The following is a 14,134-nucleotide window of genomic DNA, read 5'->3' on the forward strand; positions in this document are numbered from 1 at the left end:
GTTGGGGTGGATTCACAAAAACTTCACGTGCAACATGACAAGACACAAAAATCCGTGCGTGTTTAGGCTGTCAACCCGAGCAAAACATCAACCATAGGTGCATGCACTTGACATTATATTATCCATTCCGTTTACACCAAATAATCATAATCATGTTCGTTAAACATCTTCGTTCTTCTTTTGGGTAAACATTGAATTCTTGATACCCGAAATTGGCGTACGACTGCCTGAATTGCGGAGTAAAACTGTCATAAACGTTAAACAAGAAGAGCAAACGCTCGATCGAGTCACTTTCGCAGTTCTGAATATTATATGAGGCATCAGATGGACAGGAAGAAATTGCTATTCACAACACAATGAGTCACGTTCACATAAAATTTGAGCCCGGTCACTTTTATAGTTTCCGAGAAAAGCCCAACGTTAAGTTGTGTGTTGCCGAACAGAAAAGGCTAGTTATCTCCCTTGTTTTTCTGATAACGTTCGTAAAAGGCTACAGATGTAAATACTTTGATGTAAAGAATAATCCTACAAAGTTTCAATCACATCCGATGAACTTTGTCAAAGATATAAAATGTCTAATTTTTCCTTTGACGCTGACCTGTGACCTTGAAAAAGGTCAAAGGTCAACGAAACCATCGTTAAAGTGTAGAGGTCATTGGAGGTCACGACTAAACAAAATATGAGCCCGATCGCTTTGATAGTTTCCTGTCAAAGATATAAAATGTCTAATTTTTCCTTTGACGCTGACCTGTGACCTTGAAAAAGGTCAAAGGTCAACGAAACCATCGTTAAAGTGTAGAGGTCATTGGAGGTCACGACTAAACAAAATATGAGCCCGATCGCTTTGATAGTTTCCGAGAAAAGTCCAACGTTAAGGTGGTGTCTACGGCCGGCCGGCCGGCCAGACGGCCGGCCGGACGGCCAGACGGACAGACTAACACTGACCGATTACATAGAGTCACTTTTTCTCAAGTGACTCAAAAAACCACGAGTGTAGGTGGGAGTTTCAAGCCATAAATGCAGAAGGAAAAGTAAAAGAATTCTTAAACCTCCCATACCTGACAACTTTGCGCAGGATGTCAATGGAGACCTCCGCTGTGCCGCACACCATCTGCTCCAGTGTCTGAGCTGTCAGCAGAGTCAGCAGAGGGACAGGGATGATCCACGACATCCCCTCTCGGATCCACGATATCTAGAACAGTAGCACTTTTTTTTTATGAAGAAAACCAGCTTGCTAAGATCTTGGATGAAGTGAGGGTGAGTGTATGCTTGTGCTTGTTGAAGACCTAATTCTCTACAGCAAATTCTTCTTCTTCTGCGTTCCCAGCCATGCTAAATTTTCAATTCGGTCTGTAGGGTGAAGTCCGTAGTAACTACGGCGAATAAATTGGTAGACACCTTCACACTAAGGTACATAAACATGGCTTTAGATACAGATACAAAGACAGACACAGGAAAAGGAGACAACTGACACACACAGCTAAACGGGTTAACACATGGCAGACACACCAACAAAGACAGGCAGGCACATGGGCATTGAGCGAGCATACTCTAAGATGTGGCCAAGCAAAACACACTCTCACCATTATAGTTCAGAAACTGATGTAGTTATAGCTATCTATCATCCGAGGATTGCGTCAACATGTACTTTTTTGTAATTCAAATTTAGAGATATGTGTCATGGTTTTTCTACTCTCTGTAACTAACCAATTTCATGTGAACTTGTTTATCAGAAGTTCTTCCTGGTTCATGCATTTGATATGCAACCATACAAATACACTGTCCACACACAACAAACTGCCAAAGAATTTCTTCTTGGAGTACCGTGTAGTTCCCACTCCCTTTTAAAGAACCCCCATTTAAAACCATCCCTCTTTTCATCTTTCAGACTTTCTGTTCATAACCTCTGTAAAGTCACCTCCATTTTTAAGACTTCCTCCTTTTTAATACCTAACTGTCTCTGATTTTTTATGTCTTAACTCATTGTCTCCCAGGTACGGATTTATCCGTACCCACTCATATGGCTCTATCTGACCAGGTACGGATATATCCGCTCAGACTGTTAGCTTCAGTCGCTTCCTGTAACGTCCATCTAACGCCAGCATTCCAGCGTGTTCATACACAGTAACCACACAGTTACTACAATTCTGAGTGACCTGCTGCAGCACAGCTGGTCTCGGCTAAAAAAAACTTGGTCAACAAAGGTGGGGTAGAAAGTGTTAAAGGGGCTTCCACTGTATCAATTTACAATTTTTAAAAAAGCCACCCACCAGTTTGTCCCACTCGTGCAGACGGTAGTTGAGGACGGTGTCGACGTAGAGCAGACGGTTGTGAAAGTGGAGGGGGATGTTCTTCCCCCCTGCCACCACCTGCACCATCAGGCCTGCTGATGACTGCCCCTCGAAGCAGTCAATTGGAATGAACTGTAGCACAAATTTCATGCAGAGAGTTAGAGGGGTCAGAACTTGGCCATAGAAATACAGAGTAAACGGTTTGAACTAGACTGCAATCAACAAGGGACTGCAGGGTTCCCTCTCTGTGGATATGACGCTGCTGTGTAAAAGTGTTAGCTCACTGACATGTGTAAATCATGTTCACACACTTAAACTCTCTCTCTCTCTCTCTCTCTCTCTCTCTCTCTCTCTCTCTCTCTCTCTCTCTCTCTCTCTCACAAAGATCCACCCGCACCATACACATAATAATTCTTTGAACGCTGAAGATGTTTCAAGAGAAATGACAAAATCTACTGGCTACAAACCTCATGAAAGTTGGTCTCATTGATGCCGTTTTCATGCAGGTCTTTGATTCCTCGCAGACTCTGAATGTAGATGTGGTCCACCTGTGTAACAAAGAAACAGTATTACCTACCATCATCTGGCTGCACACAAAACTCCTAATCTCTACAAAAGTGAATGAATAATCTCACATTTCAATTTATAATCTGTCCAGAGGAGAGAATAATTCTACTGCAGAACACTTTCTTTTTGTCTGTTCTTCATAGCTAGAGTACAAACTCTTTTATCATTACCATTGATTTTTAACTTCGAGGAGTGTTATGGCTAGATACTTCTACCCCTTGATCTGAACGTAATCAACAACACAATAGGAATGGACGTGCATTTTAACATTTCTGGACTTTTTCTAAACCTGGAATTCACTGCATAATCTCGTGAAAAAGGTGTGTCCATGTACATGCCTCACTATTGCATCAATGTTTAAGTCACACCATAAGACACACACTCCTGACTTTGAAACATGAAATAATTAAAAAATCAGACCCATGTCGGAATATTCAGAATTTAAGGTTACAGAATAGACAAACTCAGGAAATAACTCTGCCAGGTTTGTATGGCTTGTGAAAGAGTGAATACTCTTGCTTTTAGTGAGGCAAGCTTTCTACACGTGCTCCTTGTCCACGTGTTTCAGACACACCCCTCGCCAGTGACCGGTAATGTCATGTTGGAGACTTTGCCTCAATAAAACCAAGAGTATTCACTCTTTCACAACACATATAAACCCAACAGAGTTATTTCTGAAGATCGTATACTGACTGATGAAATGTCCAAACCCTCATAATAATAATAATAATAATGAGGAACACTTATTAATCGCCCCTTCTCATCAGAGCTCTCGGCGATGTACAATAGCAACAGCGTGCACACACACACACACACACACACACACACACACACACCCACACCCCCCCCACACACACACACATACACACACACTCATGCCTACAGTCATCCTTGACACTGACCTCCTCCAGGTCCTCCACCTTGAGCTCCATGCCAGCGACCAGTTTCCAGATGCAGGGGGCAAGGTGAAGGTCGAGGGGCTTCTTGGTGCGGATGGCCACACCAAACAGGATGCCCAAGAACTTCCACAGCGGTGCGTTCGACTCGCCGACCAGGCCTGGGTTTAGCAGAAATCTGAAATGTCAGAAAATAGGAAAAGGGGTCACCTTTGTCATGGAACATGTAATAGATGCATGAACAGAAAGAAAACAAAACACAAACACGCGCACACACACACACACACGCACACAGTATAATCACAGCACAAAATTCAAATTGATGTAAAAAAAAAAAAAACAGCTCTATGTTTAAGTTCTCATAAGTAGATCTCATTCAAAAACAGAATCTTGAAAACAATAGTCAGGTGTCCTTGCAAACTTCAGGATCAAGAAATGTAATTTCTTGCACAGTGGGTTTAATTTACCTGTCTCTGTTGTTGCCAGATTCATTCTTTGCATTGGGTGTCGGGGTTAACAGTGGAACCACACCAGACTCCAGTTCCTGAAAGACAAGCAGAAAAAAGTTACCAAACATCATTTCAAAATTAATCTTAAAATTCAAGTCTTGGGCAAAAAAGAAGTATAATTTATTCCATCATAAGGATGTTCAGCAAGAATCCAAGACAACTTTAAAAAAAAAAAGAAAAAAAAAAGACAAAGTGAATACAAGCTCAGCAACACTGACCTGGCACATTTCTGTGATGGTGTCGTCAAAGACACCGCCAGCATCATCAGCCCCCTCCCCCACCAGTTTCACCTTCCAGGCGCGCGACGGCAGACGCAGGTCTTCTGCCTTGAGCTGCACCACCTGCTGGGCTATCTGCAGGTACACTGGCTTGCACTTCTTGCCTCTGCACATACACACACACACACACATTAGGCACAGGCAAACTGGGAGACAGACTAAATAAAAGATGGAATGAATGACAAATGCGCACACACACACACGCATTAGGCACAGGCAAACTGGGAGACAGACTAAATAAAAGATGGAATGAATGACAAATGCACACACACACACACACACACACACACACACTGCCATACCATATGTCGACAGTATTTGTAACACATGGCAGTGTCTTGAATATAAAATTTCAAAAATAAATTTTGATTTAATTAATATACTTACCAACTCACATAGATAGCATTAACTTCAGTTAAAGTGCTAGGACACTGAACTACGCTTCACCCCAAAGGGGAAGCAACCCCCTAAAAAAGAACGGCATTGACCTATAACCCAAGCTATACAAGAGTCGAGGTCATACCGTCACGTGACCTATCACGCGTGACTCGACCGCCGCCTATGTTAGAAACTCACTCCTACTGAAGTGATCTGTTCATTTTTAGGGAAACCCTAAGCAATAACTTCGTTTTGTGATAAGACATGGAAGCACTCTTACATGGCAACGTGGGGAAATAACTCTGAAACAAAAACCGTATGCCATATAAGGCATGGTCCTTGGTGATTATTTACACTACCGGTGTACTGCGCCTGCGCAGGATGTATACCGGTGAAACTCATTCCGCATTGAAACATATAACCCCTTAAAAAATTTGCGGGGCAGGCTGGGAGGGAATCCAATATGTGAGTTGGTAAGTATATTAATTAAATCAAAATTTATTTTTGAAATTTTATATTAAATTACATATTCTTACGCAACTCACATAGATAGCAGATTGCTAATTTAGGTGGTGGGCAAATGAACTCATAGTTAACATCTTGCAAGTATCTGGCCTGTAGCTACAATAGCTGGCAAACCGAAATTACTGTTCTGCCGAGCACCAGATACGTTCCCAGGAACACATAAAAAGACATCTTCTGCAGAAGATGTCTAGTAGATGTGTATTAAAACAGCGGGTACTTAAAATACCCCGCCGATAGAAAACTCATGACTACGTCCTTGAACGGTCAATAAGCTGCATTCATGACTTATGTAAGTCTCTCAGACTTGAGAACAGATAAAGAAGAGGCCTATACACTCTGACCTCTTGAGCACGTGCTGCCTGAAAAGGGAGGACTGACTGCCCCCCCCCCCCCCCCCTTTTCCCTGCCACCACTGTAGGCATGCCTAATCAATGTGGCAGTCCATTTAGCTAAAAGTTGACTTCACTAAATCATTGCCTCTAGAAGTGTTGATGGAAATAAACAAAAGCCTTTGTTCTGGTGATCTAAACAGATCAGTTTGTTTGTTTATTTGTTGCTTAACGTCCAGCCGACTACGCAGAGCCATATCAGGACGAGGAAGGAGGGGATGAAGGGGGCCACTAGTCAAGCGAGTCAGAAATATATTTAAACTCGAAATGTACAATTGGTTAAATATGGCTCTAGCAGAGCCAAAATATTGCAAATTGGTAGAATTGTATTATCGGATCTGGTTACTCCTGTTTCTGCTTATTTGTCAGAAATTTTGAATTAAACCTAAGCGCTATAGATCAGTCTTTCTCCAAAGAGATGTCTAAAGCAAAAACCAGACAGAAAATGCACTTACTCGCACTTCTCTCAGAAGCTACTAGAGTAAGTATGACGGCTTCCCGTATTTAGAATAACAAGGCTAATTTGTCAAGGATTAAACAATCCGAACTCAAAAACTCCGAAACTGGGAGCGAATCCCAAGCCTGGACTGGCGATTTGCTTTCAGCAAACCAAAGGGAGGTTCCCTTAATCACGCTGGCTAAAAAGAACCCAAGTGAAAAAAATTTTGCGACCTAGCTGTGTCAGTGCAACTGATATCGCATAAAGTCTTAATTCAGAGACGTGGGAGAAAATTCGGAAAGCCAGGATAGGTGGTTCGCCACCCGCATTGAACGGAGAGAAGTGGAGTTCTTCCCGTTAATAGTACGCCAATTGTTCCAAGCCAGTCAAAGTGACACAAAACGAAGACGCTGAACCCCTATGAAATCTCTAGACCAAATCCAGAGTTGAGGCAGAAGCCCCTGAGCCTCTCAATGATTCCCGTACAGTAGACACCCGTGTGGCTCGAGTGTAAAAAAACAAAAACGGCGCCCTCTTGCCAGCCTAAAGGACTGGCAACCAAGCTTGAGTGGGCCCATAATGTGCGACCCACAGGCCGCTCAAAGTAAAATTGAGAGTATTATCCGGGAACGGGGAGACGAACATTTAGCAGAAGGTGATAGTACCGAGAGGCAAAACTTCTACCAGCGGCTTCTCCAAATTCACCAGAAGGAGTAGAAGCGTGTAGCGAGATAGAGTCCAAACCAAGTGGACATTCCTGGCCGGCTGACTAGAGTCTGCCAAGACCTAGAGCCTCTCAGAAAGGTACCTCCCTGCTAATAAGATTTCGTGGTGGTAAAAGCCACATCAAAACCTCGCATGCTCGCTGTGGCAGTGATAGGGAGCGAGATGCCACCCCCTGCTTATTGAGATAAAAGACCACTGTGGTGTTGTCTGATTGAATCAACACATGTTATCCCCTGACAAGGGGAAAGAATTCCACAAGAGACCAAACTGCTTCCCTGGTGGAGAGAGAACCAACGGGAACGCCCTGTATGAGCAGTGGTGTGAGAATCCAAAGATTGGTTGTGTCTGTGAACCAGTCAAGAAAAGACACTAACATGTTCCGGCTCTTCATTTGATTGCTTAGAAAACGAAACCAGAGCCCCGAAGATCTGAATTAAATAAAAAGTAGCCACTTCCGATCTACTTTGTATATCCGAAGGTGGAAGTAAACATAGGCACGATCTATATAAGTGACCCAACAGGAAGGGCCCCAGTGCCTCCCTCAATAAAGTGAGAGTTCTAATCGCCCCTCCAGCCGCTGTGGGAAAACACAGAGGCAGAGAGAAGAGTGGCCGAACGCTAATACTCCAGTTGACAAGTGCCAAGAGTATGCAAGAAAGCGTGCTATTGTTTGCCCACTGAACCCTACCGCTAAATCGCCTCGAGGAGATAAAGTGGTGGGTATTAACTTTTGGCACCGTGCCACTCCGAGAAGAAGATAATAAACCAAAGCTGAGAAAGGCCAGCTTAGCGCTTTTCTCTGATAAGAAAAGCCGAGGCCTGCCGTGGGCTTTTCCTTTTGCTGTGAGATTCTCTCTGTTAAGAGAGCCCGCGTGCAAAGAGGAGGATTCGCAAAGAAAAACCCTCGAGCAAGGAAGAGATTTAAGTCTCACCGACAGAACAATACTGTCGGCCGAGGCCTTTTCCCAGACGAACAGCGAAGCTAAACCCTTTGAATATGTGTGCCGACAGAACACAAAGGCATCCCGTGAGTACGAAACCGCACAAGGGAAAGAACGAATCAAAGTCTTGTACCAAGACGATAATAGAAAGAAGTGCGGCCACGATCTTCCACAGCCAGGAGATCATTGTTTAAGATGTATGATCGACAAGTACGGTGCAACCGGAAGCGGTTCCGTAGTACGAAGAAAAGAATAAACTAAGTTCTTAGGCTTGGTGTAACCTAGGCCTACGGATATCGCTCAGCGAGTGAAGCGTTACTTGAGCGGGTGACGCAAGCGAAAGCAACGCCGCATCGCTGCCCACAAAGGAAGTGATAGAAAAGGAGAAACATATGAGAAAACTTCCACAAGTTCAAATTCTAGAGCCAGACAAGAAAGCGTCCCTGCGTGTGTAAACCGCATGTGCGTACAACCGTGCCGCGACTGACATTTGTCCGGCTGAAACCTTAGCCAAAGAGGCCAGGAGTATGAGGACGTCTTTCACGCTAGAGTCGTTTCGAAAATCGAAAGGATTCAACGACCCCGCGACCGACCGCGAAAGAGATCGAAGAAGTGTCTCTGAAAGAGACGCAAGTTCCAACGAGTATCTTCCCGTCTCATCCAAACCAAGTAATGCGCCTTCAGAGTAAGCACAAGTTTTGTCCAGACGATAGACATCCTCTCTGAGATTAGCCGACTCCGGAGTGACCGGAAGCGGTGCACTCGGCAAAGCGTAAGTCTCAATAAGACTGTGATGACGACGGGAGAGAGCAAACTTGCGTGAATGAAACGAAGTGCTCGCTTCCGTAACTGGTCTGAGGCAAACCATGGCTGAGCAGCATCGGGAACCTGACCGTGTGCAGCCAGTAAAGGCACAGTATCCACAGGCAAGCTATTCTCAGAACCCGAAGTTCTAGCCAGCACCTTGGAAAGTTCGTAAGCAACAGAAGGAGACTCGCAAAACGATATCCCTGAACTTCCGTTAAAGCAGGGCGGAAATCACCCACCACTGAGGGTGGTGGTGCCGCAGAGCTTGCCATAGCTGTCACCCCTTCAGCGAAGTACTTGGCAGACACCTGAGCTGCAGTAACCATAGCTGGTTAAAGTTTGAGTGACAACTTGACATCAACTTCCTCCTCAGAAACTGAGTGAGAATCGTCGAACTCCGAATCTGCTGAGGCTGGACCGTGAAATTCGCTGTGACAAGCTGCGTCACTAAAACGATCCACCACAGGCGAGGCTGATTGCAAAACGGAAGAACCGTGCAAAGCCTGCCCGAAAGCAGCTTCCTGCCCAAAAGGAGGAAGTTGAGACATGTACACATTCACCGAGACATAAAAGTCTGCCCGTGAGTACATCTGTCTCGTTGTCCGGTGTCGACCCCCCGTGAGTTCCGCCTCTTAAAAAGAGCGATAGCCTCCGGGAGAGTCGAACTTTCACTCCCCAGCCTCAGCGGGGGAGCTACTAGTTCCGGCCCAACTTGTTGTCCGGTGTTGACCCCCCGTGAGTTCCGCCTCTTAAAAAAGAGCGATAGCCTCCGGGAAAGTCAAACTTTCACCCCCCAGCCGCGGCGGGGGGGCTACTAGTTCCGGCCCAACTGGAACACTTTCACCAGAGAACCTGGCTACCGGTGAACCTGACTAACCTGTAGAGCGTGAACGCTCCTCGTATGAAGTAAACACACTCCTCTGCGTGCACGTCAGCCGAAGAGACTGTGCATGAAGGCGGAACCTCGATGCGTGACAACAAACTGCGTCGCCCACTCCCGCCGGGAGCGAGCGCAAACTCGACGAATGGCAACATGTTATACATTTGGGTCGAAAACATCTCAAAAAGGGAAGCAAACTATCTTTAACACAAGTAATCTCTTTCCCACTGCGTTTGCCTTGGCTGAAGTAACCTAAATTTAACCTGCTTCAGCACTGGCATGATTGGATTCATAGGGTCCAAAATTTAACAGACATTCTTTCTTTCTTCTTTATATGTTGTTTAACGTCGTTTTCAACCATACAAGGTTATTTAACAGACGCAAAAGTTAGAGAAGCTGGGTCAAGAACGGAAATGGTAGTGCCTTTGCCTTTCTCTTAATGCGAAACGTAAAAGGAGAAACCTCAGCAGCTACTGACTAGTCTGTGGTTTCTAATTCTCCTTGTCAGCCATTGCTGACAAAAACCAGTCTGAGTTATGATATTGATAAACAACAATCAGACCGAACAACGGAGAAAGAAAGAAACGCAAGCAAAAGCAAATAAATTAGAACGAGCTCACCCAAACTTGTGCATGAGAAGCAGGGACCTGTAGACGGGGTGAAACACTGTCCAGAAGACAGTAGGCTAAAAGCCTGCAGCGTAGTGTGAAAAGCGTCCGAGCTACTTGGTGGCTGAAGTAGGAGTGAGTTTCTAACATAGGCGGCGGTCGAGTCACGCGTGATAGGTCACGTGACGGTATGACCTCGACTCTTGTATAGCTTGGGTTATAGGTCAATGCCGTTCTTTTTTAGGGGGTTGCTTCCCCTTTGGGGTGAAGCGTAGTTCAGTGTCCTAGCACTTTAACTGAAGTTAATGCTATCTATGTGAGTTGCGTAAGAATATGTAATTTAATGTTGCAGACACAACCTGTGCTTTCACCAGCTATCTAACAAATTGCATGAGGCAGCAAACCCAAAGACTGCTGTCTTCAGAAACAAGTTCCTTGTTTATGGCAGTTGAAGTTAAAGCAGGTCTAACAGTCCAGTTACCACACTATATGTTTTGGGGAAAATGACAAAGCATTGACCAGTAGGACTAATATCAGTTTATGTTCGTGTTACCAGCACTCAAACTGTACATTCCTATTGGACACATCCACGTCCACGTCCACAGAACCAGAACACAGCTTGAACTGTCTTCAGATGCCAAACAAACTATGCTTAATGTACCCACCTGGTGGACAGTCTCTGTTCAGTGATCTGAGGCCCACAGTTCTTGCCCTGCACCATGGTCTGTGTGATCACTACATGTACCCACCTGGTGGACAGTCTCTGTAGTGATCTGAGGCCCACAGTTCTTGCCCTGCATCATGATCTGTGTGATCACATGTACCCACCTGGTGGACAGTCTCTGTACTGTGATCTGAGGCCTGCACCATGGTCTGTGTGATCACAAGTACCCACCTGGTGGACAGTCTCTGTACTGTGATCTGAGGCCTGCACCATGGTCTGTGTGATCACGACATGTACCCACCTGGTGGACAGTCTCTGTACTGTGATCTGAGGCCTGCACCATGGTCTGTGTGATCACAACATGTAACCACCTGGTGGACAGTCTCTGTACTGTGATCTGAGGCCTGCACCATGGTCTGTGTGATCACAAGTACCCACCTGGTGGACAGTCTCTGTACTGTGATCTGAGGCCTGCACCATGGTCTGTGTGATCACGACATGTACCCACCTGGTGGACAGTCTCTGTACTGTGATCTGAGGCCTGCACCATGGTCTGTGTGATCACAACATGTACCCACCTGGTGGACAGTCTCTGTACTGTGATCTGAGGCCCACAGTTCTTGCCCTGCACCATGGTCTTGCCGATGGAGCGCACCATGGGCAAGGTGTAGACGCGGGGAGACAGCAGGTTGCGTAGCGGACCCTCTATCAGCCCTGGTATGCCACACTCCGTCCCACACCGATCCTGTTGCATAATTCAGAAGAAAATAATGAAAACAATACACTGAATAGGAGATTCACGGAAGCCTCTGCAACATAATGATCCCAGAAAGGATTAAAAAAGCAAAATGAGGAGAAGAATGTTCACTCCTCTTGACCTCCTTAGCTTAGGATTCGTAAGATTAGTCAGGTAGCTATAGGGCCGAAGTGCACAAAGCAAAACTGGGTGGGACCAATCCGACCCCGCGGCTGCATACCACCTATTCGGGTGGCCCCCAGTTTCGCTTTGTGCAACTCAGCCCAGAAGACTTGGATGGAGATAGCAAACACTCTGTACAAACAGTTTCAAGAAAGAAGACCAGGTGTGGAAGCTAGCTCTCCCACTCGCGCCCTGATACTCACCTTTTTGGGCAAAAGATTGAGCAGCCTCCATGAGGAGTAGATAAGGTCAGAGAAGTGATGCAGGACGGTCAAGCGTCCCCTCACAAGGTCAAGCGGGGGGTCCTGCAGGGCGGAAAACTGGGGTGGCACTGTTGTGGGAGTCCCCAGCTGCAGGGGGAGGGGGGTCCCGGGGATGCGAACAGGAGGGGGCGGAGTGGTCCAGGCAGCGCAGTGGGTACGACCAGCTGATATCTGAATACAGAGGAGTATACTTTTACCAACTGAAAAACTTCATACAGTATACTATTCAAACAGCGGGGGTTCCACTGTACTAGTGCTACTATCTTTGTGGCAATATACACACACAAAATACAAAGAAACGCGACTTTCTGTGAAAGACAGCACCATTGTTCTCTATCACAGTGAACAAAGTGAGTGAGATCTCAAAGAAATATTGAAGCTCAAATGTCAACGTAAGATGCATCATTCTGTACTGCATGCATCTAAATGTAAAAAAACTACATCAATAATTCATCTTAGTCTAGCAATCAAGTCAAGACAAGATAAGCCAGATAACAAAAAACATGAATGCTGGGCTATGTATGAATGACAAAGAACAAATGTTTATTTTTGAATGTTTTATGTATGTTTTATTACGGACACAAAATCTCAGCAATGCAATTTCTCTTTTAGAGATTAATAAAGTTATTGTATTGTATTTGTATTATATTGTATTGTAGTTTTAAGCACAAACTAGCAACTGATTGAACAGACCGACAAACAAGCCCAAACAATACCAAATCTAAAAGAAAATAACAGTAAGATATTATCCCCCACCTGGCGAACGTTGACCCCCTCGAGCCCAAACAATACCAAATCTAAAAGAAAATAACAGTAAGATATTATCCCCAACCTGGCGAACGTTGACCCCCTCGAGCGCCAGCACTCGTGTGGGCTCCTTTACGGGGGAGTTCATGTGTCCCAGGCCCAGCTGTCCGTCAGCGTTGTGGCCCCACCCCCACACCTCTCCTCCGCTGCCCAGAGCCAGACAGTGTTCCGGACCCACGTTGATGTCCTCAATGAGGTAGGCAGAGAGTTCCGGAATCTCCTGGGGCTTGAGGTGGTTGTGAGACTGCTGGTCAGGCTGGCCGATCAGTCGCTCTGCAAGGATGAACGTAAGACTTTGTGCGAGATTCAATTCAGATTGTATGAGAGCGATACTATAGTGTACGATATGACGGGATACCTCCATCACTCTGCAAGGATCGTAAAACTTTGTATGAGAGATTCAATGTGTACTTAAGAGTGATAATTTGTACATGAGGGATAACTTTGTTCTGATATCAATCATGAACTGGTGTCTGAGGGATGATAAACACCCTTTCGTGGTAACCCCTGAGCATAACTGACTGCAAAATGTTGATCTGCAAGACAAGTATACAACTGCAAAATGTTAATCTGCAAGACAAGTATACAACTGCAACAAAAATTACTAAACCTGCACAACCTGCACAGCCTCTGAACACTGATCTGATCTTAAATTAAAAGCATGAAACAAAAAGCCTGGTAAACTTAACTGACAACAACTCAGATATAACACTAAAAGCAAAACTGACACAAAAGCCTTCAACCAAAACAATAAAATACAGGTAACATCTTCATCACTCCACATAACTCACCCTGTCCCCAAGACAGCACACGGCCGTCACGTGTCAGGGCCAAAGTAAACTGCGTTCCACACTCAATCTTCTTGATCTGTCTGCCACGCAGGGAGTCGATGCGAGTGGGAACGGACTTTGGCGTAGTGTTGCCCAGACCAAGTTTTCCATAATCCCCATCGCCAAAGGCCCACACAGTGGAACCGTCGGAAGACACACAGATAGTGTGGTTGAGCCCACAAGCAACCTGTACAAACACAGGTATGCATGTAGACTACAGTGGAACCGTCAGAAGACACACAGATAGTGTGGTTGAGCCCACAAGCAACCTGTACAAACACAGGTATGCATGTAGACTACAGTGGAACCATCGGAAGACACACAGATAGTGTGGTTGAGCCCACAAGCAACCTGTACAAACACAGGTATGCATGTAGACTACAGTGGAACCGTCGGAAGACACACAGATAGTGTGGT

The 14,134-nt window shown here is 45.3% G+C and overlaps 1 protein-coding gene across 1 annotated transcript in view; it reads right to left on the bottom strand.

Annotated features, from left to right (window-relative positions):
- Positions 1 to 14,134, bottom strand: part of LOC138981475 (probable E3 ubiquitin-protein ligase HERC1) — a 108,822-nt gene that overhangs the window by 13,631 nt on the left and 81,057 nt on the right. The window contains exons 73-82 of the mRNA XM_070354404.1: positions 13,679 to 13,904; positions 12,913 to 13,160; positions 12,021 to 12,251; positions 11,477 to 11,643; positions 4,482 to 4,647; positions 4,222 to 4,298; positions 3,761 to 3,932; positions 2,759 to 2,839; positions 2,271 to 2,423; positions 1,059 to 1,192 (exon numbers count right to left, since the gene is read on the bottom strand). Coding sequence (XP_070210505.1) covers positions 1,059 to 1,192; positions 2,271 to 2,423; positions 2,759 to 2,839; positions 3,761 to 3,932; positions 4,222 to 4,298; positions 4,482 to 4,647; positions 11,477 to 11,643; positions 12,021 to 12,251; positions 12,913 to 13,160; positions 13,679 to 13,904 — 1,655 coding nt within the window. The remainder of the gene's footprint in view (positions 1 to 1,058; positions 1,193 to 2,270; positions 2,424 to 2,758; positions 2,840 to 3,760; positions 3,933 to 4,221; positions 4,299 to 4,481; positions 4,648 to 11,476; positions 11,644 to 12,020; positions 12,252 to 12,912; positions 13,161 to 13,678; positions 13,905 to 14,134) is intronic.

Source organism: Littorina saxatilis, linkage group LG1, assembly GCF_037325665.1.
Source record: "Littorina saxatilis isolate snail1 linkage group LG1, US_GU_Lsax_2.0, whole genome shotgun sequence".
Lineage (NCBI taxonomy): Eukaryota > Metazoa > Mollusca > Gastropoda > Littorinimorpha > Littorinidae > Littorina > Littorina saxatilis.